Source organism: Tyto alba, unplaced genomic scaffold (genome assembly GCF_018691265.1).
Source record: "Tyto alba isolate M040663 unplaced genomic scaffold, T.alba_DEE_v4.0 Super-Scaffold_26, whole genome shotgun sequence".
Classification (NCBI taxonomy): domain Eukaryota; kingdom Metazoa; phylum Chordata; class Aves; order Strigiformes; family Tytonidae; genus Tyto; species Tyto alba.
This window is the reverse complement of record NW_024881300.1, coordinates 23,405,021-23,432,943: the sequence shown is the minus strand read 5'-3', so window position 1 is coordinate 23,432,943 and position 27,923 is coordinate 23,405,021. Positions and strand designations below refer to the sequence as shown.

The 27,923-nt window shown below is 52.5% G+C and overlaps 1 protein-coding gene across 4 annotated transcripts in view; it reads right to left on the bottom strand.

The window, feature by feature from the left end:
* The window catches only part of ZFHX3 (zinc finger homeobox 3), a 545,789-nt gene that overhangs the window by 66,561 nt on the left and 451,305 nt on the right, over positions 1-27,923 (bottom strand). For all 4 annotated transcript variants that reach the window (XM_042797341.1, XM_042797342.1, XM_042797343.1 and 1 more), the window contains one exon: positions 9,519-9,750. In XM_042797341.1, coding sequence (XP_042653275.1) covers positions 9,519-9,750 — 232 coding nt within the window. The remainder of the gene's footprint in view (positions 1-9,518; positions 9,751-27,923) is intronic.

Genomic DNA, 27,923 nt, shown 5'->3' with positions numbered 1-27,923 from the left:
CTATTCACTGCTGATTGGTCAAAACAGAGCTAAGGCACAACTGCTTTTTACTTTAAACTCAAAAGCAACTCAAAAAAATAAATAACAAAGGAAATCTGCCCGTGCCAGATATTAAAGTGGAACCAACTTTATCCCTGCATTCTGCAAAGCCAGACCTCAACAGTCCCGTGGTGTCCCGTATGCACAAAGACAGAAGGACGCTGCTGGGACGTGAACAGGAAAGAACAGTTACAAATTATGCTACGGAATAACACCAGGACAGAGAAGTCCCCTTATGTGGACTTAGATGTCCCCTAAAGGGACTGACTTTCTGAAAGCACGTGGCTCTCCTCATGTCTTCAGACCATTCCAAAGGTGCTCACGGTGTGCCGCAGCCTTACCCACAGCTACACGAAGTACATTTGCGGGATTTTGATAACCATCAAAGCAATATGAAACTAAAGCAGAACCAAAAGTTTCCACCCGCCTCTCTGTCCGGCCATGAAGGAGCGAGTTCGCTACCTGCCCGGCCTCGGGACATCCTCCAGAACAGAGACCCTGCTCAGAAATACCACGACTCCCACCAGGAACTTGCTGGAAAGGTAGAAGGTCCTTAAGCCATTCAATCCACCCAAAAAAATGAAAAAATTCCAAGGTTCAGCAGAACAACAAAGGGGAACGCAACAAGCTGTCCTCCTGCTCTAAATGAACACACATGACATGAGATCTTGGAAAACAAGATGATAATCCTGCATGTGGGGGTACTTGGTGCGGCTGGCACAGAGATCAGAAATGCTGCAGTAAAGGGGAACTGCGAGTTTAATCAGCTTAACATACATATCGCCGTGAGCTGTTTTCCTCTTTGTTGCTATTTCACGTATGTTATTGCACCGTGGGTGAATGTTTTCTCAAAACAGGACAATAGCTTGTCCCGCTCCCTGTGTCTGAGGATGAGATGACAGAAACGGATTTCCTCTTCAGACAACAAAGCTGCTGCACACCCCCAGCTGTAGGAAACAGCCCCCGGCAGAAAGCTGGGTGCAGGCGACACGGCCCCCAACGGCCCCCAACAGCCCCCAACAGCCCCCAACGGCCCCCAACGGCCCCCAACGGCCCCCAACAGCCCCCCGGCCCCCCGGCCCCCCGGCCCCCCCGGTACCTGCTGGGCTGGGCCGCCGCACCGCGCGCCCAGCGCCTGACGGGTCACGTACCCACCGTTTGCTTGGAGGTGCAGGCAACACTTCGGAAACAAAGACCGAGCAGGCTGCTGCCTGCAGGGCCCTGCAGACAACATATTGGGAAAAGACAATATTGGGCTGCGGGGAGCGAGGGAGAGGTAAAAGCCTGTGAGAAGCTAATGAAGCCGGGCAGCATCTGATGTTTGCACACAGGAGCTCAGATTGTCATTGGGGTTGGCAGATTATTAAATGTGTCAATCAGGGACAAGCCTGGAAATGGCAAGGGGAAGCGCGTGAAACCAGGTTAGCTGTTAGACACCAGAGGAAGGAATCTTGTTTTGAGGAGGAGAGGGTGACTGCCAGCAGCACGAGCCCAGAGGAGCCTCTCCAGCAGGCGAAGTAAGAGGCAGGGTCAGTGCGGGGAGATGGCATGCAGAACATCACTTTGGAACTCCTGCTTGCACCAGGTGGGAAATTTTACACCAAATCTCTTCACGGTCACCTTGCACATTGCCTTTCTCTAGCCCTCTTGCAAGGGCCACACCTTCCAGCCGGATAAACCTGTGCATCGCCAGCGGAGCCCGAGCTGTAGCGTGCTTTTGGTTGGTAGATGCTATAGCATAAACTCTGAATGCTGTTCTCCTGCAGACACTGTACAAGTAATCTGCTTTGGGAAGTTTTTAACTGTTGTGTGCAATTAAGTCTCATGAAAAAGTGGAGAGAGGCTTATAAAAGCAAACTAATTATTCCTTTCTGAAACTCTCCATTACCTCTATCAGATGTAGGAGAGCAACACGCATGTTTCTCCAGCATTAGCAATGACCACATTTTCTTTAAAGAGACCAAGTGGAGGACATCAGATCTTAATAAATCTGAGTTATTTCAAGCAGGGAGAAAGCATTTTCATTTCAGAAGTCTCAGAAGTAGAACTTAAAGTTTCACTGGAAGTATGGAGCCTGCAATCATGAAAAGTCCACTTCAAAGGAGTGTCTCATGTCCCTGTTGTAACAAATTACATTAATAATTACTCCATGCTTGATGACTGTGAATGAGAAATGCCTCGCATGGTTGCCCGCTCTTCAAGGTGGGAAAATAACAGGACGGTTCCCCTCACATTCTGTGGAAGATCCCCTTCCCCTTCCCCTTTCCCCCCCATTTGTTCTACTTCATTTTACAGTTGGGCTGATCGCAGCTCCCAAGTCCAGTGCACGGCCACCAAGGGGAAGGGAGAAACCAGAGAGCCTGGCCAGGAGAGAGGGGAATTGAGAGAGCAACACCTCTGCCTCGAGGACGAAGGCAACGCATGCTGCGGGACTTCCGACTCACAGATTTAAACTGACAAATGTGGCTGACATCAAGCTTCTCTTCTGCTAAATAGAAACTGTTTGCCCAAGAGAAACCTTTTCATACTGCAAACCACATCCTGAGTGCTTCACGAACAAATCTGCTCCCAATCACACGGGAACTTGCTTCCGTTGCCATTTACCATCACCTCTCTCCTGATGGCGATGCCTTCGCATCCCCGGTGCAGCTACAAAACTGCTTTTAAGAAAGAGGAACATTAGCAAAGTGTTTCATATGACTCAGAGTGAAAACAGAGGTGCAAGCACCGTATGAGCATCCAGCTGTCTGCAAGAACCACAGGCAGAGCCAAGTTGAGTTTGGTAACTACTATTTTTAAACCACATGGGGTTTTCTCATCTGGCAACTGCTCTAGCTATACCTCAGCTCTGTTTACATACTTGGTTTCATTAAAAATTCACATCCTGATTTCAGTCTACAGTTTGCAGCCCTTCAGAAGGTTGAATACTGAAATACAAGGGAGACATGGATGGGCAGTGCACCCGCCTGTGCCTGGGGGGCAGAGAAGGGAAAAGCAAGAACCACGGAGTATCCCCTCCTCCTCCTCCTCCCCCTCCTCCTCCTCCCCGGAGCTCTGGGAGCCAGCAGCTTTCAAGAGGTTACCAGAAGAGATCTTTACAGTAAAGGTGTTCTCCAAACAAGTGTAATCAGCCTGTCTGGAGCAGGGCGAGTGGCCGGTCCCTCGCTGTCTGCTGGCAGAGCGAGCAGCACGGGTGCTCCAGCAAGGCTGGGCATGGGAAGATGGGCCGGCAGCGGTCCTGCTGACACCCGCTCCAGCCCCTTTCCTGCCCAAACAAAGGGGCTTTCAACTGTGCTTGGCCAAGTCCAGCAACGGCTTCCAGAGAGCCCGCCCTCACCCTTCACACGCGAGGGCCCCGACAATGACTTTGTGTGTTGGGAGAAGACGGCTGCTAAGGGTCTGGCAGAGGTTAGCAGGATTGCAGAAACAGGATGGCCACCACAGGGGTCTGCTTCTCTGCTGTGAAATGGGGAGACTGCAGCAGCCCCTTGCAGGACGTGTCCAGCAAAGTAGTTCTTCAAACACGAAGAGCGGTATCTCTGGCTGGCTTAGCCTGCTCTTAGGGGAACTCTCCCATCTCCACGAGGACAAAGGGGTTCTCCAGACGTATGTGGTGCTAAGAAAAACGATCTAGAGCTGCACTGAATAGAAGATATTATTTTAACTTTATTTTTATCCTCCCTATGGATTTTCACAGTAAGGATACAAAGCTTTGTAGAACCGTCTCCAGGATGACTCACAGAGTTGAGAAATGGTCAGCATTTCCCACTAAATATTACATGACTTTTCCACAAGTCATCTTATTCATCCCACAAAGCTCTGTAATGGCCGCCAGCACAACTGCAAAGATCAACAAATTTTACTTTTTTGGGCTCACTTGCCACATTTTTTTGTTGTTTTTTTTTTTTTTTTTTTTCAAAAGCATTTGCAACAGTCCCACCGACTGTGTGCAGACTGCAGTACTGGAGCTGCCCTGGAAGAGGAGGAGAACGGCGCGCGCCTCTCCCTGCCGCGCTCTGCTCCCTCGGCACGGTGGGGTGGTCTCCGCAGGGACCCCTCTCTCCCCGGCCCGCCTGCACCAACACAACTCCCTGCCCACACGAACCGTCCTCTGCACTTACACATCCTAACATCTGTTTCCCTTTGAGGATGTCAACAAATTCAGGACTCATACGAGAGGACGATCAAAACGAAACTCCTGGGCATCACAAAACTCTAGTCGGTCTCCTGCCTCAGCTCCACCCGACCCTTCTGGATCTGGTTATTCTCCTGCAGAGCCCAAGCACGAAGCGTAGCCACGCGAGGGACCTCAGCTGGGGTCAAGCTTACCGCCAGCACGGGGCCTGTCTCCCGACTTGGGGAGCGTGGCAGACCCCAACCCGTGCAGCTGCACCGAGCCACGGTCCCTGGCCAGGGATGCTCCGGGCGCAGGTGCCGGTCAGGGACCTGACAGACACCTGATGGACTTCTGTCCTGAGCAGCGGGAGGAGCGGGCAAGCCCCTCTGCTCCTGCACGGGAGGGCGGCTACGGCAAGGGCCAACCGGCAGCGCCCGCAGAAGGAGGTAGGGGAGGACCCATCCTTGCCCGAGGAGGCCGAGGCGCTGCGGCGGGGGCTGCCACAGTCACGCGGTGCGCCGGGGAGCGGGGGCTGCGCACGCCCCCGTGCAACACGCGGGGAGATGCCGCAACAGACTCGCTCCCGAGCGGCCACCCCGCGCTGTAAAACGGGCCGTGCGCACTCCATGCCTTCTGGAAGGAACCTCTTCCAAAGCCAGAATGAAAATTTGGTGCAGGTTGTTTCACTCTTACTTCTATCATTATCTAATGAGTCATAAGTGCATCCATCCCTACATCTTGAGAATGTCTTGTTTTTTATTATAGGTTTGGTGGTTTTTTTTTTCCCTTCTCTAATCCCCCATCATTAAAAATCAATTAGCTTATGGGTAACGTTATACAGATGCTTCTGCAGCAAGGGACTGACATCTGCAGTGGCAGCAGCCCAGATACTACAGCAATGGATGTCCAAAAATACCCCACAGAGGAAAATAAACCCCCAGCCCTGAAGCTGTATTCTTTCTCATCAACAAAACAGCTGAACGTCCAGCCTGGGCCCACTTCCCTGTCTCCTGCATAATTAGCGCACTTCTCGGAGCAAGCAGAAAAGTTTAATTGTCTTTAATTATCCAGTTCAAGAAAGATTGGGTTTCTTGCCTGATGTCCCTATAATTTCCCTGCCAACGACTTCATCATCCCTTTACTGGAAGTGGAGTGTAGCTTCTAAAGCTCTCTTCCATGAAAGACACAAAAGTTCCAGTGAAGGCTGTGCTGCTGGCACAAGCAGAGACAAAGGTCCTTGTGTCTACAAGGCTGCTGCTTAGGCTGCTGCATGTGTTTTCTGCGGGGTGGGAGGGAATGAGTTGCAACTAATGTGCAATCAAGAACCATCACAATTACAAATGTAAATGAACAGGCAATTGGCACTGACCTTTGTAGATTGTTAGAGGACTAATTAAGGTATGATCAGACGCTCTCTTCCAACAGATTGAGATGCATCTATACGAGCAAGTACCTACGCACCGCCCCAGAGGCAGCAATGCTTGTTCCTACATGCTTGCACACACCAGCGAGTATGTACACAGGGACAGACACGGCGTTTAACCCCGGCACCAGCTGCCTGCAGCAGGACGGAGCGGGAAGGGCAGCGAGGCAACTCTGCTCCCTCGGTGTGCGCAGCCCCACGCAACGCAGGGCTGAGCTACCTTTCAGTACCGCAACCAGCAGTTCTATGTAAAGCTAGGGATGAGAAGATCGGTACGAACTGGACGAAGCTAGCGAAAGGAAAAAGCGATAAAGAATCTTCCAGCACTTGTAGCAAAGGCACAAATGCCTCCAGCAGCAGCAGGAGCGATGGAGGCTGCCGTGTGTGGGGGGTCTGCCCTGGAAGCAGCAGCAGCCGCTGGAACCCACCACCCCCTTACAGCGTGACCCCCGCGCCGGCCTGCCCTTGGTCACTGCACGCCAGGCCCCAGAGCGAGGAGAGGGATGATGGTTCACACTCCTGCTGAGGCAAACCAGCGGCTGGCCAGTCAGACCGGCAAGAAAACAGACCGGCACAGGGAGGGAACGGTTCTCTGCCAGCTCAGCCCCGTCCCGAGCGCTTGTGGCTCTCCAGGGAGAGAGAGAAGACGGGCTCTAGTCAAGGTCCTGCTCCGGGACTCAGCCTCAACCGCCGGGCTCCGAGCATCTCCCAGGACGGGGACAACCAACCTGGGCAGCCAGTCCAGGGCTGGGCCACCCTCCCAGGGAGGGGTTTCACAGAAGGTAGGAAAGCTAGGATGACTGAAATGTCTTAAAAGTCCTCAGAAAGAGCAGTGATAACAAAAGGGGACTCGCTTTGAAAAAAACCGCAAGCTGATGTTGTATTTGTAGGGAAACAGAATTCACAACAAATATAATTAACTAGAAGGGGAACGAGAATCACAGTGGTGATTACCGGGGAGTAACAGCAACATCAAAACAAATCACTGCACTTGCAATGCAGCAAACCAGCAAAAAAGTCTCCGTCCCTTCGGGCCCCCTGACAGAGCCGTGTCACAGATCAGAACAGCTCTTTCTGCTCAAGGTGTCTGAAACACAGGGAAGACTTTCCTGTGTTATCCGTTACCACCAGAGACTCCTCATCAAAAGGCAGTGAGGAAAGCCCAACTAGCCCTCAGAAAAAACCAGTGAGAACCGTAACAAGGATCCGGGAGAGACACCATCCTATTACACAGGAGGGAGAAGTGCAAACCCCAAGTGCAGCCCTGGCGCGAAGGAGGAGCGTTCCCCGTGCCGGCAGCACGGTGCTGGGAAGATCCTTCAGCGAAGCCTCACCGAGCAGCACGTGCTGCTCTCCTGAACGGTCTGACAGCCAAATACACCGGAAACATTCAAAACGAAGGAAAAAAAAATGTATCAGAAGAGTGAATTTAAGTCTAGGTATGTGCGTATTACTGCTCCACATTGCTGACACCCAAAACTACACAAAAATAACAACAGCCAGCTAAATAAGTAACAGCAGCATTTGATACTGTTGGAAGTTTAAACGTCAGAGAGAAAAGGGAAGGATTAGCCTGCTCGAGGCAGATCTTTTTATGTGCTGAATCAGTCAAAGCCGAGAAACAAATTACCATCGTGGCCTGGAAGAGCCGGCCCTGCCCGTGGCAGGGGCCACCCCGGGGTGCCGGCGGTGCCCCCGCCCCGGCTCGGGCACCCCGGGGCGCCTTCCCTCGGGACACCCCCTCGCCCAGCCCGGGCCTGGGGCCGCGCGGCCACCCCGCTCCACAGGCGAGCCGGTGTTCTGACGCCGTAACGGGGTCTGGAAGACGAAAGCACCCACTCTCCCCCCGGGGGGTTGGCAGCTTCCCACCCAAATCCGGCTGCCGTCACTGCAGGGACAGCTGGACCAGCAGCTCATGCCTGCGGCCACCGGTGCGCCGGCCAGGCGTGCCTGCTTCGTCTTGCTCAACAATGGGCTGGAAGAGTGTTTGAAATTAAATATCTCAGGTCAGAGCGACCTGCAGATCAGATCCGAGGTTCACCTCTTTTGCATTCTACAGTCTTATTCTTACTTGTATTTTTTTTTTTAACCCTTGAAATAAAACACGGTAAGGAAATTCTTAGTGTCTTGTTTGCTGTCAGTTTTTGTTGAAGGACCAAATAAGCTTAAAGGAAATTATCTGAGACCATTTGAAAAAATAAAATATTTTAAAACCGAGATTTCCTTTCAGTAGCTTGTCGAGACTTTTAGTTAAAAAAAAAATACATTTTCTTTAAATGGTCAACAAGCCATTTTATCTCTCAGCTATTGAGCTTCTGCACTCTCAGTACATGCAATGTCATCATCCTGGCAGACGCACCAGGAAAGATAAGGTTTCTAAAGTAAATGACAAGGTAAACAAAAAATTCTCAAGTAAACAAAGATTTTCAGGATTGTTCTGTATATCACAAAAGGGCACAGATGACTTCTCCTCTCTATTCATTTCGCTTTTAAGAAAACTCACTAACCATACAACACCGGTCAACATATCCTTTCAAAATCCGACTGTTTTTCTACCGCGGAGCGTCGCAGAGAAGCGGAATGGCTGTAAGAGCTGCTGTCCCCTCTGGGACGGTGTGGCAACCACAGCATGCTTTCACTGTCACCGTGACCTTTGGGAGAGCATGTTCCGTGCCCTCGACTCCACGGGGCCGCTGAGTTCACAGATCGGTCACTTTTTTCCATGAGACTGAATTTAACTCTCAATGAAAAATCTCCCGTTTCGCTTATTGTGTGTTTTGCAAGTATTTCAGATCCTTGTTACTAACAGGCGTAACAGCAACGCAACCCCTGTCTTAATTCAAGAGCCCTTTCTAAGACCCACACGTATTCTCCTCCAGCTGGTGCTGCTTTCCTTTCTCAACGCCTTCAAGCTAAGATCACTTTCCACGACTCTATGCGCATTAATTGCAGAACGCCAGCTCCTCGGAGCGCTTTGCTGTAAGATTTAGCCGTTTCAGCAGCAGCCATGGAGGAAAGTCCTGCCTGAAGCTGAGCAGAGGGTTGTGAAGGCTCTCGCTGGCCTCCCCCCACTCCAGCATCTTCACCTCCCTGACAGCAGGTGTACCAGCTGGCTCGGGCAGGCTCTCCTCCTCCTCCCGCCTCCAAAGAGGATTTCATGAGATCTCGCTTTTTCCTAACATAAAAGGCTTCTTAACCCTTTAAATGATTAAGCAGAGTACAATTTCTGTTTTGCCCTGCCTAATCGTCCCCTTTAAGGCACATTTTCTCTTGCTAGACTCACAGCTGCAATCCTTTTCCTATTTGTCCTTTCTGTATGAGCAAACGCTTCACCTGTCCAGCTCACCAAAACATGGAAAACAGAGGAACACTCGCCCCCTCTCCTGTCCACCCCCTTCAACCAGCTCCTCCGCCCAGTCCTGTGTGGCTGAAATACTAGAAATCAGTAACGAGCCGGGACAGGTTTGCACTGGTGCTCAACACAGCCCTTGACGCATTGCCAAGTATCTACAAAAAGTATAGTACGCTAGTTTGTTAGAGTTGTCCAAATGTGACAGCATCTTTACCATCACATTTACTCGTACAGTATTGCGCTGCTTATGACATAACCCAAACAAACATAAACACGTTTGGCCCCACTGGAACAGAGGGGACCGTGTGCAGGTGTGGAACGAAGCACCTGCGCGAGTATTTGGTGCTTCAGAGCCACCACGCGCAAGCGCCCGAGCTGGGCTGGAGGAGGTACAACAGGGCCCTTGTCCCACCCCAGGGCAGCCGGGAATTCCGAAACACAGCACTGATAAGCAGTAAGTGTCGTCCCCGCAGCAGGGAAGAGAAACTCGCAGCGGGAGCACACAGGGGGTCTGAACAACTGGTGAAATCCCGGGACGCAGAGCGGCCGCGGCCCGAGCCTGTTCATGCAGGGGAGGCAGCACTCACCGGCCTCAGCAGCTGGACACTTGCGGATGGTGAAGATCTGTCCCAGGTCTTCCTCCTCCTCGGGGAGACCTTTCTGGAGGCGCTGCAGCTTCCGGAGGCTTTCGCTGCGCTGGTGTTTCATGGAGCGCACGTGCTGGATCAGGTTCAGCTTGGCCTTGGTGGAGTAGTTACAGAGGACACAGTGATAGTAGCAGCTTTCACCCTCAACCCCGCTCTCGTGATGCTGAAGGTGCTGTGAAGAACAAAGTAGAGAGATATGAATTTCCTTTATCATCTCCGGTCTCTCCGGGTTAGTCCACCGTAAACTGCTAAAAGCCACCTGGGAATTAAGTAAGAAACCACATTTTGACAAAGACACGGTAAGATCAAGCCTGTTTATTCTCAAGGTACCACACACTCTCCTGCTTAGAAGCAAGAAAAACATAACACACTGAAATGAGCACAGAAGCGAAAATTAAGATAGGCAAGATCATCTCCTTCAGTGAGAGAAAATACCAGATCCAACATTAACAACTATTCACGACCTACGCAGGGCTAATTCTTTCATATTTAAAGCTTATCCTGGGAGGGGATCCAACTTCATGTCAAACAGATAAAATTAAATTTGATAAATTCTTACTGAAAACTAAGAAGAATAAAACCAAAGCAATCCTAGAACACAGCGAACCCGTTAGATCAAGGGGTCCTGGAACAGCGTATGGAAGCAGCGCGCAGAGCGGCTGCCATCCCATCCATCATCCCGCACCCCGACCCCTGGCATTGAGGTTTTGCTCCCTTGGAACTGGAAGGAAGCAGCAGCCTGGCCTGAACGGTGGCCGTGACAGCGATCCAGACTGAAAAGCCAGCAGGGAGCACGCAGCTGGGCATCGCCGCAACGGGTTAGCATGTGGAAAAAAAAAAATCTTGTCGCCCTCTGAAGCTGTGCTATCGCAGCCAATATTGCTAATTCGAGAGTATTATACCTTGATTATTTGAGAAAATCTATCAATTGTCTGGCACAGAGGTCCATGCCGCTAGGGAAATGAATAGCTACTTTATGTCATGGATCTCAAGGATGTGGCAATTATTCCTTAAAACCAGAGGAAGAATTCACTGCTTACAGCTATGTTGGCTGCCATGGCACAGCTGCTCTCTGGTCAGTTTGGGCAGCAGCAGCGCTGAGAGTTCACAGTAACTTTCCCAGTGCCCACAGTAAGTGAGGAAGAATGGATACCAACGTAAAATGACATGAAGACTCCTCAGTGAACACCATTTGGTGTTTCCACCACACACCTACATTTCAGCCGAGCCATAATTCCTGCCAGCTCCTACCGTCCAACCTCAAGACCTCTTTCTGTCTTCTGGGTCATCTCATGAAACTCCTTCCTCGCCACACACTTCACCCAAGGCACGTGGTTTGGACGTGATCTCAAGGTCTGTCAATCAAAGCATTGTCTATGTGCAGCCAGGACCTTCTGGTAAAATTTCTGACGTGTATTATCTCAGTTACAGCTAAGATAAGATTAAAGACACATATTACCCAGCGCTGTGTGCTTAGCTAACACGGAGGAAGGAGAGCCCTCTGAGTCTAGGAATGATTAAAAATAGGATAGGAGCTGATGCTGAGGCTTCTGATTGGAAGGGCGAGGGAAGAGAATAAATGTATTCTAGATCTGGCTAATTAGACTAGCCTCTTTTGGGATCGCGATGTATTTAATTAAATTCACTGTAATATTTGAAGAATCCACTAGGGCACTAATCCCACTGGTGCCCTCAAAAGATTTTTTGCTGTTTTCCCTCATAAGAACTTCTTCCTCTCATTTCTATTGTTTGCATGCATTACCCTCTTCCTGAGCCAGAAAAAGAGGAACGGCTAAAGACCCAACAAGCTAAGGTTAGCGAGCCAGTCAGAGGAGCCCCGCGGCTGCTCGCACGGCCCCGCTTAACCGGCCTCGCTCTGCCCCGCTCAGGGCTGATCTCGGCACCAAAACCTCGCTGCAGGCCGGGGCTCTCGCTCGGGAGCCACTCGGCAAGCCCCGTCCTCCGCCAGCCGAGCGGGGCGTCGGGGAGGCCCCCGGCCCCCCAACACCGCGCACAAGCTCAGCACGTGCCAAGGGGCACAGGCGCAGCTTCTGTCAGAAGGCAGAGGAACCCCTAGTGAGCAATTAGAGAAAAGCCTGGTCACTGGCTCAAGGAAATATTAAGGATATGGTCTCTGGGGGAACCAGAGGCACAGTCTGCGCTACTCTCATTTGAAAGGGGATTTTAGGAAAACATTTGTTTTCAACAGTTTTTAAATACGTCTCATTTTCTGCTCTTCTTTTGCTCCTGCTCCAGGCATGTTCAAATATCCCTTGTGCCTGGGTCAGCTTCACCTGCCTGCGTGGTGGCGGAGCCAAGACCTGAGGGTGCCAACACCACCAAGTCCACCCCAGACACGGCGCGATGTCGCATGCCTACCTCTGCTTCACGACAGCCTTCCAAGGGAGGGGAGGAGCAGGCCAGAATAAGACAACATGATGGATGAGCAAGTACTAGCTGCGAGTTGCTGGAAGTGATGAAACGCTGGACAAGTACGTGTAGTTATTGTCCATCATACTGTTAAGCTTTCCCCTTGTGAGAATTTATCCGTATCACAGAAAACAAATTCAAAATATTAAACCAGAATCTTGTTAGAAGACAAATCAACTTGAAAATCAAAGGAATATATTGTTCCTAGGAAAACCGACCAACTTCTGTCAGAGAGCATTGATTTCTGCAGGTCTGGGGGGTGTTCGCCCCCTCCTTCTCAACGATAGGAAACTTCCAACATCTGGTTCTTCACGCATGGCATGCAAAATATTGATCAGGTTTAGTCAAAGCTCCACTTTAAATCAGAAACAGACAGAGAAACGCTCTGATGGAAACCATACGGCTCATGAGTAGAGCTTCCCGGGGGACGCGGGCTGTTCCTGTACGCACACCAAGCGCAGCACAGCTCCGTGCCGCTCACAACACCTATTCCTGCGCACACATCTAACCAGATCCAGCCCGTTCCATCCGGGAAGCGCTGGGGACTGTGGGCAAAGCCGCGCTCTCCCTCTGCGGTGCCGGGACTAGTGCAGGAGGGTCCTGCTCAGAGACCTCATCTCCTCCATTTGCTATAACCCCTGCCCCCGACCTTCCCCAGGGAACACCAGTCCCTCACCAGTACAAACACCCCAGGCTCATCAATTTTGTCTCAACATCAAGAGCCATCCACGTTGGCTCTGCCCTGCGTGGCCCAGGTTGGACTCCCCGGCACGGGAGCGGGATGGCCAACAAACCCCCTGGGGCAGGGAACAACCGTCGGGGAGACGGAGCAGGCACTGCTAACCATCGCCCCGCCGGCGGCCAAGGCCTCTCCTGCAGCTTCTCGGAAGGAAAATGCCCTTTTGGGGTGACTCCAGAGCACACCGCACTCGCGCCGGCAGGCAGGACGGCTTCAGCCCTGCCCCACACGATGTGCCCGACGAGCGCTTCAGCCGGTTTAGGGGATACTGCACAACGACCTCCCCCTTCCTCTGGGTCCGGCTCGAAGAAGCCGGCATGTTTGGAGAGTCTGAACACAAAGACAGTTTAAATAAGGAAGAGAAAAATTATAACTTGTGCTTACACGCACTGCAGGGCGCTGGGGGCCAGCAGACAGCAATCGGTCGCTTTGGGGATTGCACCGTGCGCAGCCCCCGGCCCCCCGAAACGCGAGGGGAGTGAGAGGGAGGCGGCTGCGCACGTGCAGGGGGCAGGAGGAGGGGTGCAGGGGGCAGGAGGAGGGTGCAGGGGGCAGGAGGAGGGGTGCAGGGGGCAGGAGGAGGGTGCAGGGGGCAGGAGGAGGGGTGCAGGGGGCAGGAGGAGGGTGCAGGGGGCAGGAGGAGGGGTGCAGGGGGCAGGAGGAGGGTGCAGGGGGCAGGAGGAAGGTGCAGGGGGCAGGAGGAGGGGTGCAGGGGGCAGGAGGAGGGTGCAGGGGGCAGGAGGAGGGGTGCAGGGGGCAGGAGGAGGGTGCAGGGGGCAGGAGGAGGGGTGCAGGAGGAGGGTGCAGGGGGCAGGAGGAGGGTGCAGGGGGCAGGAGGAGGGTGCAGGGGGCAGGAGGAGGGGTGCAGGGGGCAGGAGGAGGGTGCAGGGGGCAGGAGGAGGGGTGCAGGGGGCAGGAGGAGGGGTGCAGGGGGCAGGAGGAGGGTGCAGGGGGCAGGAGGAGGGGTGCAGAGGGTAGGAGGAGGGGTGCAGAGGGTAGGAGGAGGGTGCAGGGGGCAGGAGGAGGGTGCAGGGGGCAGGAGGAGGGTGCAGGGGGTAGGAGGAGGGGGTGTGGGGGGGGGCTGTGCAGGGGGCATGGGCAGGAGAGGCACCAGCAACGTGTGCGTGGGGACAGGCTGACCCACGCCGCGCTGATGGACCGACTTTCCAGCCCTTGCCCCCTAACATCTGGCTCGGAATTGTTTTCTTCTAATAAATAATAGCATAATAAATGTTCACAGCGTATGATTATGGAAATCTCATTTTTAAACAAAGTAAGGAATGACGCTATATTCCGTTTTTCTTTCTCTCCACCTCCACATACCCCGAACTCTGGTTATTTTACCATCTATCTTTCCCCCAACTAGCACCGCCTCACCCACAGTATTTTTCAATAATCACGGTGTTTAATGCAGTAATTGTATTCATCAGTGTGACCGAAAGCAGCAGTCATCACCCCCAGGCCAGGCACTCAGACTACGTTCTTCAGGGATGAGACTGCTGTAACCGGGATTGGGGATCCATGTTGCCACCTTTGCACAGGTAATGAACTCTCCTGCTGAACACCTCTCTAGGTGTTACTGTAGTTAAAGTTCACCATTTGATCTGATTCCTAAAACCTTTTGCATGTCTTCTAAATTTTAAAAGGTGTTAAATCTGTATCTGCTCAAAACCCCTTCCGAATTAAGTCTATTACAGCCACAGTAACATGAACAGATAACCCTCCCTATAGCTCTCGGTGGCAGAAGGCACAATATTATTTTCCAAACCCTATCTGCTCTGTTTAGTGGGTCAGATACTGTTCTGGGGGATATCTGAACTGTAACCCTAGCTCACCAGGGAGACGCAATAACCACTTTGAACTATCTTGTGCTTTTGATGTTTATTATTCATTAGAAAAAAGGCCCAATTGCTACGCAATCTGAACTTCATCTTATATAAAGCTTCCCCTTTGGAGGGCCCTAAAAGCTGCTCAGGATGAACCCACACTGACAACAGTGGGAATGTCACAAGCCCTTGGCCTGCAAGCCGTGAGATGCCCCTCCATCCTCAGGAAGTCCGACGGTGCAAAGAGCAGTAGAACATGTGAGGAAACTCTCTGCAGGCTTGAGGATGGCCCCCTTCTTCTGCAGACCTCAACGCGGCAACCAGCAGCAGAAAGCGGCTCCGCAACGACCCCCGCGAAGCGGCAGCCTGTGCTCGCCTGCTCCCCTCGCTGCTGCACGAGGGCTCCCTGCACAGACCCAGGCGGCTGCAGGGAGGAAAAGCAGGTGAAGGAACAGGCCTGGGGGCCAAAACCCAAAAAGCAGGAAAGCCATCTCATGAACTCTATGCAGCAGAGAGGCCGCGCTAGCAAGAAGCAACCCCTTCCTCCCCACCAGCTGGCTAACAGGACCAGGAGCCGCAGCAGTGACCTGCACCCCAAACCCACTGATGGGAGACCTGTAGCCCAAACCCACTGATGGGAGACCTGTGTGCGCGGGACGGGACAGTCCACCCCCTCCTGCTCACACAAACGTCCTCTCTGCTTACACGGATAGCTGATAAACAGGCTAGAGAAAGCTCTCCCAAATCACTTCTGACCACCTTCTCCAGCTGGCTCTCACACTGCAGGACAATCCTGCCACAAAATCAGAGGACACTCAACTACCAAAAGCTTTTGTAAGAAAAAGTTTTCAGTCCTGAACATCTTTGGAGGAGATTTTTTCCACATGTAACACTCTTCTTACCACTGAACTTGGCACGACGCCTGCTCTGTTAGAATGGGTAAAATTAGTGGTGATTTAAAAGAACTGACAGATGCAGCTGAGGGAGAAGGAGCCAAACAACTGCTGGGGAGTTACAAAAGCTGTGGGAGGAGCATCGCTGCGGACTTGCCCCGCTCCTGCCAGCACCGACGGCTGCCCAGCAGCAGCCGCAGCCCTGTTAGCCCAGGGCAGCACACGGAGCCCGGGCGGCACCGCGGGGCTTACACGGGATTTTGGGCCACACGAGGTTACCGTGAAAGCCAACACCAGCACCCGCCCGGTGTTCCGGAGGAGGTGCTGGAGGCACGCCAGCCCTCCCAGCACATCCCCAGCACAGACAGATGCCCAGGGACTGGCTCTTCCTCGGCCTGAACTCAGACACGGGTAATTAGAAACAGGCTTGGCAGGAAACATTTCACATCCCAGCAAGAACGGTGCCTGTGACAATGCGCTCCCGGGGAGCCAGCGGAGCCGCGACCCTTACAGCAGAGTGGGAGGGGAGGCTCCAGGTCGTCATGGAAAGGGACCAGATCCTGCAGCAGACCTCAGAAGCCTCGCAAGCGTCTCTTGGCCCCCATGTGCCTCTGATCCCCTGCACGAGATAAATCACACAATCCTGGAAGAGAAGAATCTGAATTTTTAATGAAAGTCATGTGGATGCAGCTGTCTGATCTCGGTCTGTTCCAAGAACTCAATAAAAGTCAGAGCTGGCCCATCCGTCTTGCTCCCCTTTCACACCTGCAGCCCCGGCTGGAATTTCCTGGAGCTGACGGCGACGCGGGGCGGACGCGGCCCGCAGCGGGAACACATGCTGGCTACGCGCTGGAAGGGGCTGGGGCACCCGCGCCCCCCCGGCCCAGATGTTTTGAAAGGAGGAAAAGATTGATTCTCCATACAGCAGGTTCAAAAGATCAACTTATGCTCTTTCGTATTCCACCAATGTCCTGCAATTGTTTACTGCTTCTGCAGAAGGAGCGTTACAAAACCCTTCCCTCCTTCCAGCCTCTCTGGCCCCCTGCACAGCAGCTCCTCCGAGCAGCCTGCCAGCTGACTGGGGAGCTCAGCCTCACGTGCCCACAAGTTTTTGCAGTTTAGCTTGTGGTAACTGGAACAGCCTAATGGTGAGCATCGCTTCCCTGCTTCTCGCTGAAGCTTCCTCAGTATCACCCAAGCCCTTAAAAACACCACCACAAGATGAGGACAAGGAAACTTTCATAGAATCAGGAATGGTTAGGGCTGTAAGGGACCTTAGAGCCCCCCCAGTGCCACCCCCTGCCATGAGCAGCCCAGGGGGCTCCCAGCCCCGTCCAACCTGGCCTTGAACCCTTCCAGGGAGGGGGCAGCCACAGCTGCTCTGGGCACCCTGGGCCAGCGCCTCCCCCCCCGCACAGGGAACAATTTCTGCCTTAGATCTCACCTAAATCTGCCCTTTAAACCCGTCCCCCCTCGTCCTACCCCCACCCCCTGATCCAGAGTCCCCCCCCACCTCCCCTGTCCCCCCTTTAAGCCCTGGGAGGCCGCTCGAAGGGCTCCCCGGAGCCTTCTCTTCTCCAGGCTGAACCCCCCCAACTCTCTCAGCCCAGCCCCCCAGGGGAGCTGCTCCAGCCCCCCCAGCATCTCCGTGGCCGGCCCCACTTGAGCAGCTCCGGGTCCTTCTGCTGTTGGGGGCCCCCGAGCTGGCCCCAGCACTGCAGGGGGGTCTCCCCAGAGCGGAGCAGAGGGGGACAATCCCCCCCCTGGCCCTGCTGCCCCCCCTGCTCTGGCTGCAGCCCAGGGCACGGGGGGGTTCTGGGCTGCCAGCGCACGGGGCTGCCTCACGGGCAGTTTTCCCCCCACCAGCCCCCCCAGTCCCTCTCCTTGGGGCTGCTCTCCAGCCACCCCTCGAGGGCCCAGCCTGGGTTTGTGCTGGGGATTGCCCCGACCCCTGGGCAGGACCTTGCCCTTGGCCTTGTTGAACCCCACGAGGTTTGCCCGGGCCCCCCTCCCCAGCCTGCCCGGGTCCCTCAGGGTGCCACCCCTGCCCTCAGCGTGCCCCCCACCACACAGCTCGAGGCCATCAGGGAACATGCTGAGGGTGCCTCGATCCCACTGCCCATGTCCCAACAAAGATGTTAAACAGCATCGGGCCCAACACCGACCCCTGAGGAACACCACCCGTCACTGCTCTCCACTTGGGCATCGAGCTGTTGACCACAACTCCTTGAGTGTGACCACCCAGCCAATTCCTTACCCACCAGGTGCTCCATCCATGAAATCCACTTCTCTCCAATTTAGATGCAAGGGTGTTGTGTGGGACAGTGTCAAATGCTTCGCTCAGGTCCAGGTAGATGATGTCAGTTGCTCTTCCCTTACCCACCAGCGCTGTAACCCCGTTGTAAACGGCCCCCACATCCATCAGGCACAATTTGCCCTTAGTGAAGCCGTGTTGGCTGTCACCAACCATCTCCTTATTTTCCATGTGCCCCAGAACAGTTTCCAGGAGGATCTGCTCCATGATCTTGCCAGGCACAGAGGTGAGACTGGCTGGCCTGCGCATGGGTTTTGCACAACAAATCTGGATTTTGATTTACTCTTTGGTTTCTGATCTTTATTTTTCTTTCCAAAAAGCTGGAAATGTAGCACTCCCTCCTGCCAAAGAGGCTGACGGTAGTCACTGAGTCTCATGTAAAGGCTTGAAGAACAGCAACAACCGCCCCAATTAACAGCCAGTCCCTACACCCCCACTTCTGAATCTCTATTTTCCATGTCCTCCAACCCTGCCTGGCGTTCAGTGAACGCCACTGGTATCACGCCGGGGCCAATGCAGACACTGTGAGCCCCGGGCAGGCAGGCGCAGAGCTGCTGAGCAGAACCAGGTGTGCCTGTGCAGAGCCCCCAACCATCACACTACGAGTCCCCGACCACTACGCTGCAAAGTGGGAAGGAAACAAGGGATTTCCTCGAAGAGGAGCCGAGCAGAAACACACAGGGCAGCTGAGCAGAGACCTGCTGTTCCCGGGGAAAGGTCAGTAATGATGTACAGGGCACAGAAGTTCGCTGCTCACCCGTGCAGCGTGGGAAAGGTGGCGTCCCCTGGGGTCCCACCTGGGCAGAGGCCATAGGCTACAGATGCTCTCCCTGCTGGCCACGAGGCTGGTGCTCGCCCTGCTGAAACGCTCTTGGATTCCCCCATAAATGACCCCAAAAGCCACCCAGCAAAGTGGGTTTGCTCTACCAGCCCTTGAAGTCTCATTAAAAGCCAAATATTGCTCAGCCTAAAGATGGAGAGCTCAGCATGGATTTTACTGAACGTTAAATCAACCAGCAAGCGTAGCCAGCAAACTCTGTGGCACTTTAACTTTAAATAATGCAATAATTATTGAATTTCCTTTTTATAACCGAAGTGCTGGAATGTAAACAATGGGGCTGTAATTGCAGGAAGGGGGGATCAATAGAGGCAATCGTTTTCAGCCATGTTAATTGTAAATACAATTGCTCCAAGATGTCAGCCTCGTTCTTCTCGCTCCCAGAATCATCCTAACGGATGACAGAGTCCAACTTTCCCATTACAGCTGTTCGTTCCTTTAAGAGGTTCTCAATCAGGTCTGATCAATCTGTCAAGATAATGCATGGAGTAAGTAAGACTCTTCCAAACACAAGCTCCCAATCAATAGCCCGGACCTGCTTAATGAGGAGGGGCTAAAGCCCAGAGGGAGGCAACAGTCCCAGCTTCTGCTCGGCTCTGGCAGCTAACTTCTTCACGGGGCCTCGCTAAGCTGATCAGCTCTTAACGAGGACATTGTTTATGCAGAGCGTGAGGAGCAGCATCCCCACATGTTCACAGTCCCCCAGGGTCAGTGGGCAAAGACCAACAGAGATTAACAGAAAACAAGAGCCAAGAAAGGTTGAACTCGTATTCAACACACACACACCCCACCACCTTTTTAATCATGCAGTAGACCTGAAAGTACTAATTAATCATTCATTAGAAGAGATTCCCAAAGATGAAAATCTGTGTGGGACTACAGAAAGTACGAGAGCATCACTAAGGTTCCTCCCGCGCACTCGAGGAAGGACAAAGTCCACGGTGAAGCCCGTGCTTGCCCGGCGGTGCCGGCCATCCCCTGCCCGCCCGGGAGAGGCACCACCAGACCGCGGGAGGCACGACGGCGCGCCAACTGGAAACGGCCCCGGGCAGGGTGGAGATGCCGAGGGCTAAGGCAGCAGCCAGAGGTGCCGTTCTCCATCTGCGTTATTTAATTCTGGTAACACACGGTACCGTGCAGCTGGACACTACGCTATATGCTCGCTGAGCAGCCAAGAAAGGGAAAAACGAGACAGGTCTCCCTGCACCTGGGGTCCTTCCTACAGCCATGAAAGTTTCTTTTCTCCCACTACTGCATTAAAAGAGCTGCAGTCTCTTGGGCAACTGCAACTTCAGAGAATCTTCCAGATCCCTGAAATCTTCACAGCTCTCCCGAGGGAGGCACAGGCATAAGCACTGCTATATGTGGAGATGAATACAGGAGTGTGTGTGTATTGATCTTGCTAATTATAGTGGTAAAAACAAAGCACAATTGAGAGTACATTTCCTATCAGCTGTTCTGAAAAGTGCTGCCCTCAACCTTGCGTGCTCCAGCCGTGGCTCCCGCCGCAAGACCCGCGGCAGCCCTCTGAGTCTGCAAGGGCATCTTCTGCTACTCACTTGTGCACCTCTGACAAACACGAGCCCAATAAACTTCACATGAAGCGCACTCTCCTGTTACAGATGAGGGACGGGAGGGATGTCAGCCATGAGCCGAGCTTCGCACAGCAGCTTCGGCAGAGCAGCACAGTGGTTTGGTGACAGCGGGGCTCCCCTTGCAAGCTTGCAACTTAACCAAAACCCGAACCGATGGCATCTTGCTCCTCATGAAAATGTACAGTTTTGTCACCTCATATTCTTCATGGATGCTGTCATCCCTGGAGACATACAACAGAAAAGCTGTATTTTGTTTCTAAAAGCAGTGCCTGCAAAGTACTGTATGAGCAGCAACAGGATGAAGTAATAAAATCAAGAAAATTCTTGCCACAACTCAGCAACGTCACCAAGGAGGACAGGTCTTCCAGTCTGCTCCTTCCTCCGTGCTGGGAACAGCCAAGAGCCAAGGAATTCAGGGAGCCTTATCTTCCCCAGGGTTGGGAAAAGAAATGGGAAAAAAACAGCTAAACGTGAAGACAAGAGAGTAACCAAAAGCAGGCTCAATGATCCCACGACCCAGTCATTTTTCTTTTTAATGTATTTTGTACGTATACTTGAAAATAATAAGTTCAGTGTGAGTTGTTAAGCTGTGAACACTCAGGTGAACTAGAGCAGTCTGTGAATATGGAAAATCACTGGATAAAAGGCAAATTATCTAATAAAAAGGGCTGGGGGGAACCTGAAAAGACAGCAGGATAAAAATCTGTTGTCCATATTGTAATTATATGGCTGTTGAGTGATTGAAAAAGGCTTTCTGTAACACAGAACAAGACTAGAACTATCCGTGCAGGTGATGTATTATTTCCTCCAGCAGCGATAGGAATGATCCATATGTTATGCTGCGAGGGATCTCTGAGGAGGCTCTGTGCGTTCGAAGGCACAGCACGTAACACGCACTTGCTCTTGTGCTGGTAAGGCCGGTGCAGACTTAAAAAACCCTCTGTGTACGTGTGGAGCCTGCTTTCAGAATTTAAATTAAAATGGTTTTTTAGGTTGTTTGTTGGTTTGTGGGTTTTTGGTTTTTTTTTTGTTTTTTTTTGGTTTTTTTTTGTGTTTTTTTTTTGTTTGTTTGTTTGTTTGTGTTTTTTTGTTTTGTTTGTTTGTTTGTTTGTTTTCCCCCCCATACTGTGTCTTTTGGAAAGGAAGCCACAGCTCTCTGAAGGAAAAGCTTGAGGACCGTTTCACACCCGCTGTGCTCCTCACCACGGCCCGAAGCCGAGGGGCATCCGCGCGCGCTGGGCAGCGTCCCCGAGGAGAAGCCGAGGCTCCTGGCCCGCCGGAGGACAGAGGGGAGGCTGGAGCCCCTCTGCCCGGCCTCCGGGGCTGCCCTGGCAGCGAGGTCCTTCCCGAGGCGCCGCGGGCCCGGGCGGGCGCTGCCACCCCGCCGGCAGCGTTCCCGGACACGCGCGCACCGGGGGACCGTCGTAATAATGCTCCGTAAAACCATGGGGGAAATCGAACCGGCCACAGAAAACCACACTGAGTTCACGTTATTTAATAAAATACTACAGACACAGATTAACTTCCCTTGCCCGGTATTTATTGTTTCATCTATCTCTAGAGAAGGTACAAGCGCTATGATAGACTGAAGATTTCCTTGTTTTCATATAGCTTCTTTATAACTTCCTACAGCAATGTACCACATCGAATCCCAACAGATAACCATACAATAACAACAACAATACACAAGACAATTTTTTAATCCTCTCCATAAATCGAAGAATATCAATATCGAAGAGATGGATGACACAGCCTCCCCTCACAGAAGCCAACAAGGATGCATTTAGGAACAACGACCAAGCTCGTCCTTCGCCCACAGTCCTCACAGAGAAACACCTGTGAGAAATTATTTCCACTTTCTCCAGTCAACTAGAGGACTCCATGCAACGTGAAAGCCCGAACTCTGTCCTCCCGCCTCGCCTCAGCACCCCCACAACACAGCAACTCGCCCCCCCAGACACAAAGCCACCAGCCCTTCCAAAGCTCCACCCGCTGTGGCGCACGGTGGCACCCCCCAGCAGGCAGGTCCCCGGGATGATCGCCAGCCCCTGCGCCGCTCCCTTCTCCAGCACCCCTCGCAGAACCCGCCTGCCCCCCCCGGAGCGAGAACCAAAGGAAGGTGCAGTGAGTAAGTATGACAGAGAATGGAAGTCGGAACAGGTATTTCCTGAGTCTTGAAGGCGAAACGAAAAGCGGTAGAGCGAGACCAAGCCAGTGAAGCCCTCCCAGCAGAGCAGCCCTTCTTCTCTTCAGAGGTGCAGAGCGCGGGGCTGGGCACCACGCTGGACAGCCAAGACTGCAACCTTTGCTGCAGTTGAGCATCGGGACCCAAAACACAAGGACAGGAGCACCATCTGATTTCGGACAAGCGCTGTGAAAGTACGTTCAATTAAGTGTCTGTGAAACACACAAACAGAACACAGAGCACCACAGAAATGCCCATGAGAAAATAAATAATTCTTCATTCAGTGAAAGCTTTGGATTGTATTAGACAAAGCCTGGGGCACTGTAATGAAAGAGGAAGATAAAAAGAAACAGAATAATTACTCATTCACAGAATGAGGCAAGAATCCTACTGGAAAAATATGTATGGAAATATTTATAATTAAAAACTATAATAATGACTGCACACAAAGGGCTGAATTAAGGCAACCTGAAGTCTGATATTTCCTATGTTTAAGATGGTTGTGAGGGCTTCCACAAACTGAACGGGCACTAATGTGTCTTAAGAACTGCGTATATAAATTGAGGCAAATTGTTCCTTGCCCCACACCACTGAGCAACTTCTCTTTGAGGTAAGCCACCGAGTTCTTGGTGAGGGCAAGCCTTCCGACCAGCACCTCCTCCAAATTTAACGAGAAGATCTCTTCAGTCCTTGAACACGCCAAGGTTCCTAGCATGTGTTGGCAGGCCTGGTTTCCACCAGGACAGACACGGCAACGATCCCTAACAATTACCACAGCAGAACCAACTGGCTCATGTATTAACACACACGTCCCCCAGGCCATTTTCAGGCCATGGATGGACTGGGTTTGCTGCTCTAACTTCATCCACGACAGGCTCTTGACTTGCGAGACTGCCAGGAATCAGGGCAATGCCTCCCCGTAATCCCGGTGGACACTGGCATGGTAAGTGCAATCCCCCCTCCAGACCCGCCGAGCGGCTGGGCTGGCAGAGCCTCCCAACCCCGCCTCAGGCTTTTCCAAGCCTCTCAGTGGAAAAGGTCAGTATTTTGCAGCAACAGTACATTTTCTGCTTTTTATTCCATCATCATGAGCTGACACCCACACAAGACATCGTCCTTACCAGAAGGGCAGAAACTAAACAAAATGCATTTCAGTGCCACAAAAGAGCGAGCAGGTACGGCTGTACAGAGCTGGGGAGCAGCCGGGGGATGCTGACAGAGCTGGTGGCACTGTCGTACAACCACCTTAGCACCACGCAAACAGGAAAATGAACCTGATACAACAGGGACAGCCTTAGATACCTGCTGCCCCTTGCCTAGCTGCCAGTCTCCATTCCTGAGCCATTCAAGCCTGAGGAAAGACACCGAGGCGTGCAAGGAGAGCAGGAGCCAAGGACGGGGGCTGAGAGTAGGAGCACCCCGCTTGCTCTTCCTCGAGCTGGCTGCAGACCCCACACGCTGGCTGGGACTTTGTCCCAAGGACAGAACAGCTTTGCGTTGGGTTCTGAAAATAAACTGAATTTGCCGCCAAAAACCTTTAACTAACCAATATGCTCCAGTCTTGATGATGAGGATAAAATAACCCAAAGTTTCCTACAAATCATTAGAAATCTCCCATGTGATAGTCTTTTCCTTCCCCCATTCTTTTTCCTTACCAGTGTGATGGTAACATGAAAAGACACCAAGAAAACTCCCAGCAAAATCTTTCCCAGCATAAAGGTAAGGTGTAAGGGCTTATTTAACATTAAAACATTATGGGGATATGCTGTGTTTAACCCTGAGACGTGCATCCTGAATGAAAGAATTGCTGAGACACCAGGGAAACAGGCAAGGCTTCAAAACTACTGCAGCCAAGGGTGCAGGGGACCATAATACGCTGGAAACTTGGGTCTCCAGTTAAATGAACAGCACATTTTTATGCATCATTCCTAGTTTTATGGCCTTAGTATAGGGTAGAGCCAAGTAAGCCTTACAGTGAGACTTCTGTTCCATCTTTTTACCTCAACCATGAGAAATTAAACAACTAATATCATCATGGTTAGCAAGCACCTGCACATGAGACTTCCTGTAGTAAAGGTTTCTTTTATCTTTAGGAAAAGCCAAAGCAAAATCCAGTGCTCGCAACCTGAAGCTAAATACATACAGACGTGAAATGGTGCATGTATTTTGAACAAGGTCAATAGTTAACTTTTCAAAAAAAAAAAAAAAAAAAGATACAGCAAGTTATCTCTTACCTAGGACTTTCTAACACAAAATTTTGTAACTGAAAGCATAAGTTTGAAGCATAATTCAAATTGCAAGGTAAGATACTGCAGCTTCTCTTAAGGTCAGACTGTAATGGTCCCTCCTGGTTTTTAAAAACAAAGACACCCCCATGGCATCGCTTCGCTATCCAGCCCACGGCTCAGACAGCACTGAGCACAACACAACCGCTGAGGAGGGGTTTCAGTGCCTGGACCCGTTTGGATTCCTATCGAATGTGAAGCTCTACTTTCCCGAGTTCATACTGTGCTTTCTTCTGGTGCAACTGTAACACTGATGGCAATGTTTGTGTAAAATTTCCTGTGTGTATCTAAAACCTAAGTCAATTACAGTATACTTCTGTAGAGGGATCTGCAAGAGACCAGAACTGCTCTGAATATTAGTTGCAGATATTCCCTCCAAGATAAACTACAAAAATGGAGAAAAAGGAGCTTGTAGAAGTACACTGAAGCAGACAGAATAAAACCTGAGATGAGAAATGTCTCTGCTCTTTGGTGCTCCCTTTGTTCAAGTGTATCTGCATCTACGTGTATTTGCTGTATACCGGTACACAAACGCCTGGGAAAAGCCAGGCACAGTATTTACTGGTTTTAGCAATTCTGGATCTGCAATTCACAATGTAAAGTCTGTAGAGACATACACAGGGTAAATGATAAATACTATGACGGCAGGCACTAATCAGCATTAAGAGTACTTACTGACTACTGCAATTCAGAAATAAAATGGAAGCAGCAAAATCTTTTTTGGGAGCAGTGTCCACTCATGGCAGAGAAGTGTGAAGAGATGACAGATTTCTAAATCCTATTTATAAAACTGCATGTGTAACTCCATTTACTCCAGCAGCCTTAAGATTCTCATTTCTGTGACCATGTGGGATTAACTTCTTTGCAAAGATACTTGCTCGGGGTTACTGTATGCTATCAAGAGGCCAGTATGCAGGTTCCATGTCTTGCTAATCCACTTGCCCAGCCCAGAGTTAGACATTTTAATGGGTCTATGTGGGCATTGTAGTGCACACACCAGAAAACCCATCTAAGCCAAAACCAAGGAGGTGAGAAAACAATAAAAGCAACGTTCCTACTTTGTGGGACTATGGGAAACACCCACAGGCGGACAGAAGCTCTCCGTAACACAGCCCCTGTGACGTGAAAGCACCATCTACAGAAGGACTCCAAAATCTTTACATCTCTCCCACCTACGGTCAAAGCATGCTCAAGAACCAGCTCTGGGACGGCCTGTCTTCTCCAAGGGACTTCTAGCAGAGCACTTGCATCAGCATCACCTCCATTTTTAGCAACGCGGCTGGTGGTCAAGAGCCAAAACTACTCAAGAGTCCTTAATGCCTCCTCCCGCGGGCATCGACCCTGGGCTCAGCAGCAGGTACCACAAGCACATGCGCTCTGCAACCGCCCACTGGAGTACAAACATGGTCCCAACAGGACATACCTGTACGCAACACCCCCAGAGTTACCAAACAGTCCCACGGATGCTGTGGGTGTTACAATTTAAATCAGCAGCTCTCGAACTAGGACACCCTCAGGCTTTTTGCGGGAGAGGATGCAAGTCACACCTGAAGGGAGGAAGCCATCAGCCACCCCAGGAGAGCTCCCAGCTATTCTCCACTCTCCTGCTTACCCTGCCTGCGGATCCTCCTCTCCCCGGCACACACACAAAGACTGCAACAAGTCTGTGAGCCAGTTTCAAAAAAGGAAGGATAGCTGATGCAAAGCGCCAGGACCTGCTGAATTAGGGGTTTCTCTGCAACACAGGCTGAGGGACAGGAGGACAGCCAGATGCAGACAGGGCTACAAGGAGATGTAGCGGGACCGCAGACAACGGGACGAGAGCTGCCTGCCTGGGGTGTGACCCGGGTGGCACCCACAGGCCTTGTCACAGCACGAGCTGTCACCCACAGCCCCGTGCCGTGCGGGTATTTGACGGGATCCTGTCTTAGCTCCCTCACCCCCACGAGCCCTTCCTGTCTCTTCCTCCTACGCCCCCGTCACCGTTCTGCTCCTTTGAGCTGCATTCACCTCCCACAATGTTTCTGGCACGCCTGTGCAGCTCCTCCCCGACCGGCACTCCGGCTCCTGACCGCGGAGCGCTCCCGCACCCCAACAAGCAATCCCTGGCACCAGCTCAGGCCCGTGCCGAGCCGCTGCACGGCCCCAGCAGCGCCCGGGCTCCTGCGGCCAGCCCGGAGAAGCCCCGCGCCCCTCGCAGGCGCGGGCACCTCTCGCCCTGCGGCGGGGCAGGGAAGCAGCCCCGTGCCGCGGGGGGCCGGGGGACGCAGCGGGACCCCCCGCGCTGCCTGCGAGGGCCCGGCCGGGGGGTCCCGGGGCTGCCCAAACCCGCAGCGCATGGGGAGCCCCGCCAGACGCGGGTGCTGCGAGGAGCCGTGGCTGCTGGCGCCTCGGGCTCCGGCGCAGGGCTGCAGGACGCCGTGCCAGGCACGCTCGCTGCCGAGCGCTGCGCTCCTTCCCCACCAAAAACCCCGAGGCCTCCTGCGTGTACGCTAACCACAACCCTTTGAGAGGCTCGTGTATTTACAAACTGAGGCATGTTGAAATCAAAGGGGATACCATATGACATAATTCACATTAAAATGTCAACAGGCTGACAATTTATAGAGTCAATCCACCGAAGGTGGGGAGAACTAAGACGCAGTAATTGTTTAATTCCCGCTTAAACCAACAGCAGCTTTACCTTCAAACGCGGTACAATGTGCAGGGCCTTTCAGGCACGCTGTCAGCCAAGTGATGCCAGCCGCTGGCCCTTGGCCAGGAATTAGATAACAGTGTTAACTATTTATAGGCACTTCTCACCAGCAGCGAGCGGGGCGCGGGGCTGGGGAAGGCAGGATGCTGCGCAGAGGAACGCAGCTCCAGCCCACCCCATGGCAAATATTTGCTTCAGCACAAGGACGACCTGTTTTTCAGGAAGGCAGAGTCCCTCTGGCTCGGGGCGCAGCGCCGTGCCCCCGCGGGTCCCGGTGCCACACCTCAGCGAGGCACGGCACCTCCTCGCCAGGGGACACCGGCTAACGAACCCGGGTGCACAGCGCCTGGCACCCAGCAGCCCCGGCCTGGAGGGGACCTGCAAACGCCGCCGCGGCGAAACAGCGGCGGCACGAAGTGCCCCAGCCATGAATTACTTTAGGGCACACGCGAACTTTTTACCCCAGGTAACTCGCAGCATCTTTGCCCATATCAAACATATTGTGTTGTTTTGTGAGACGTGACACTGGGCCACCTCAGCTCGCT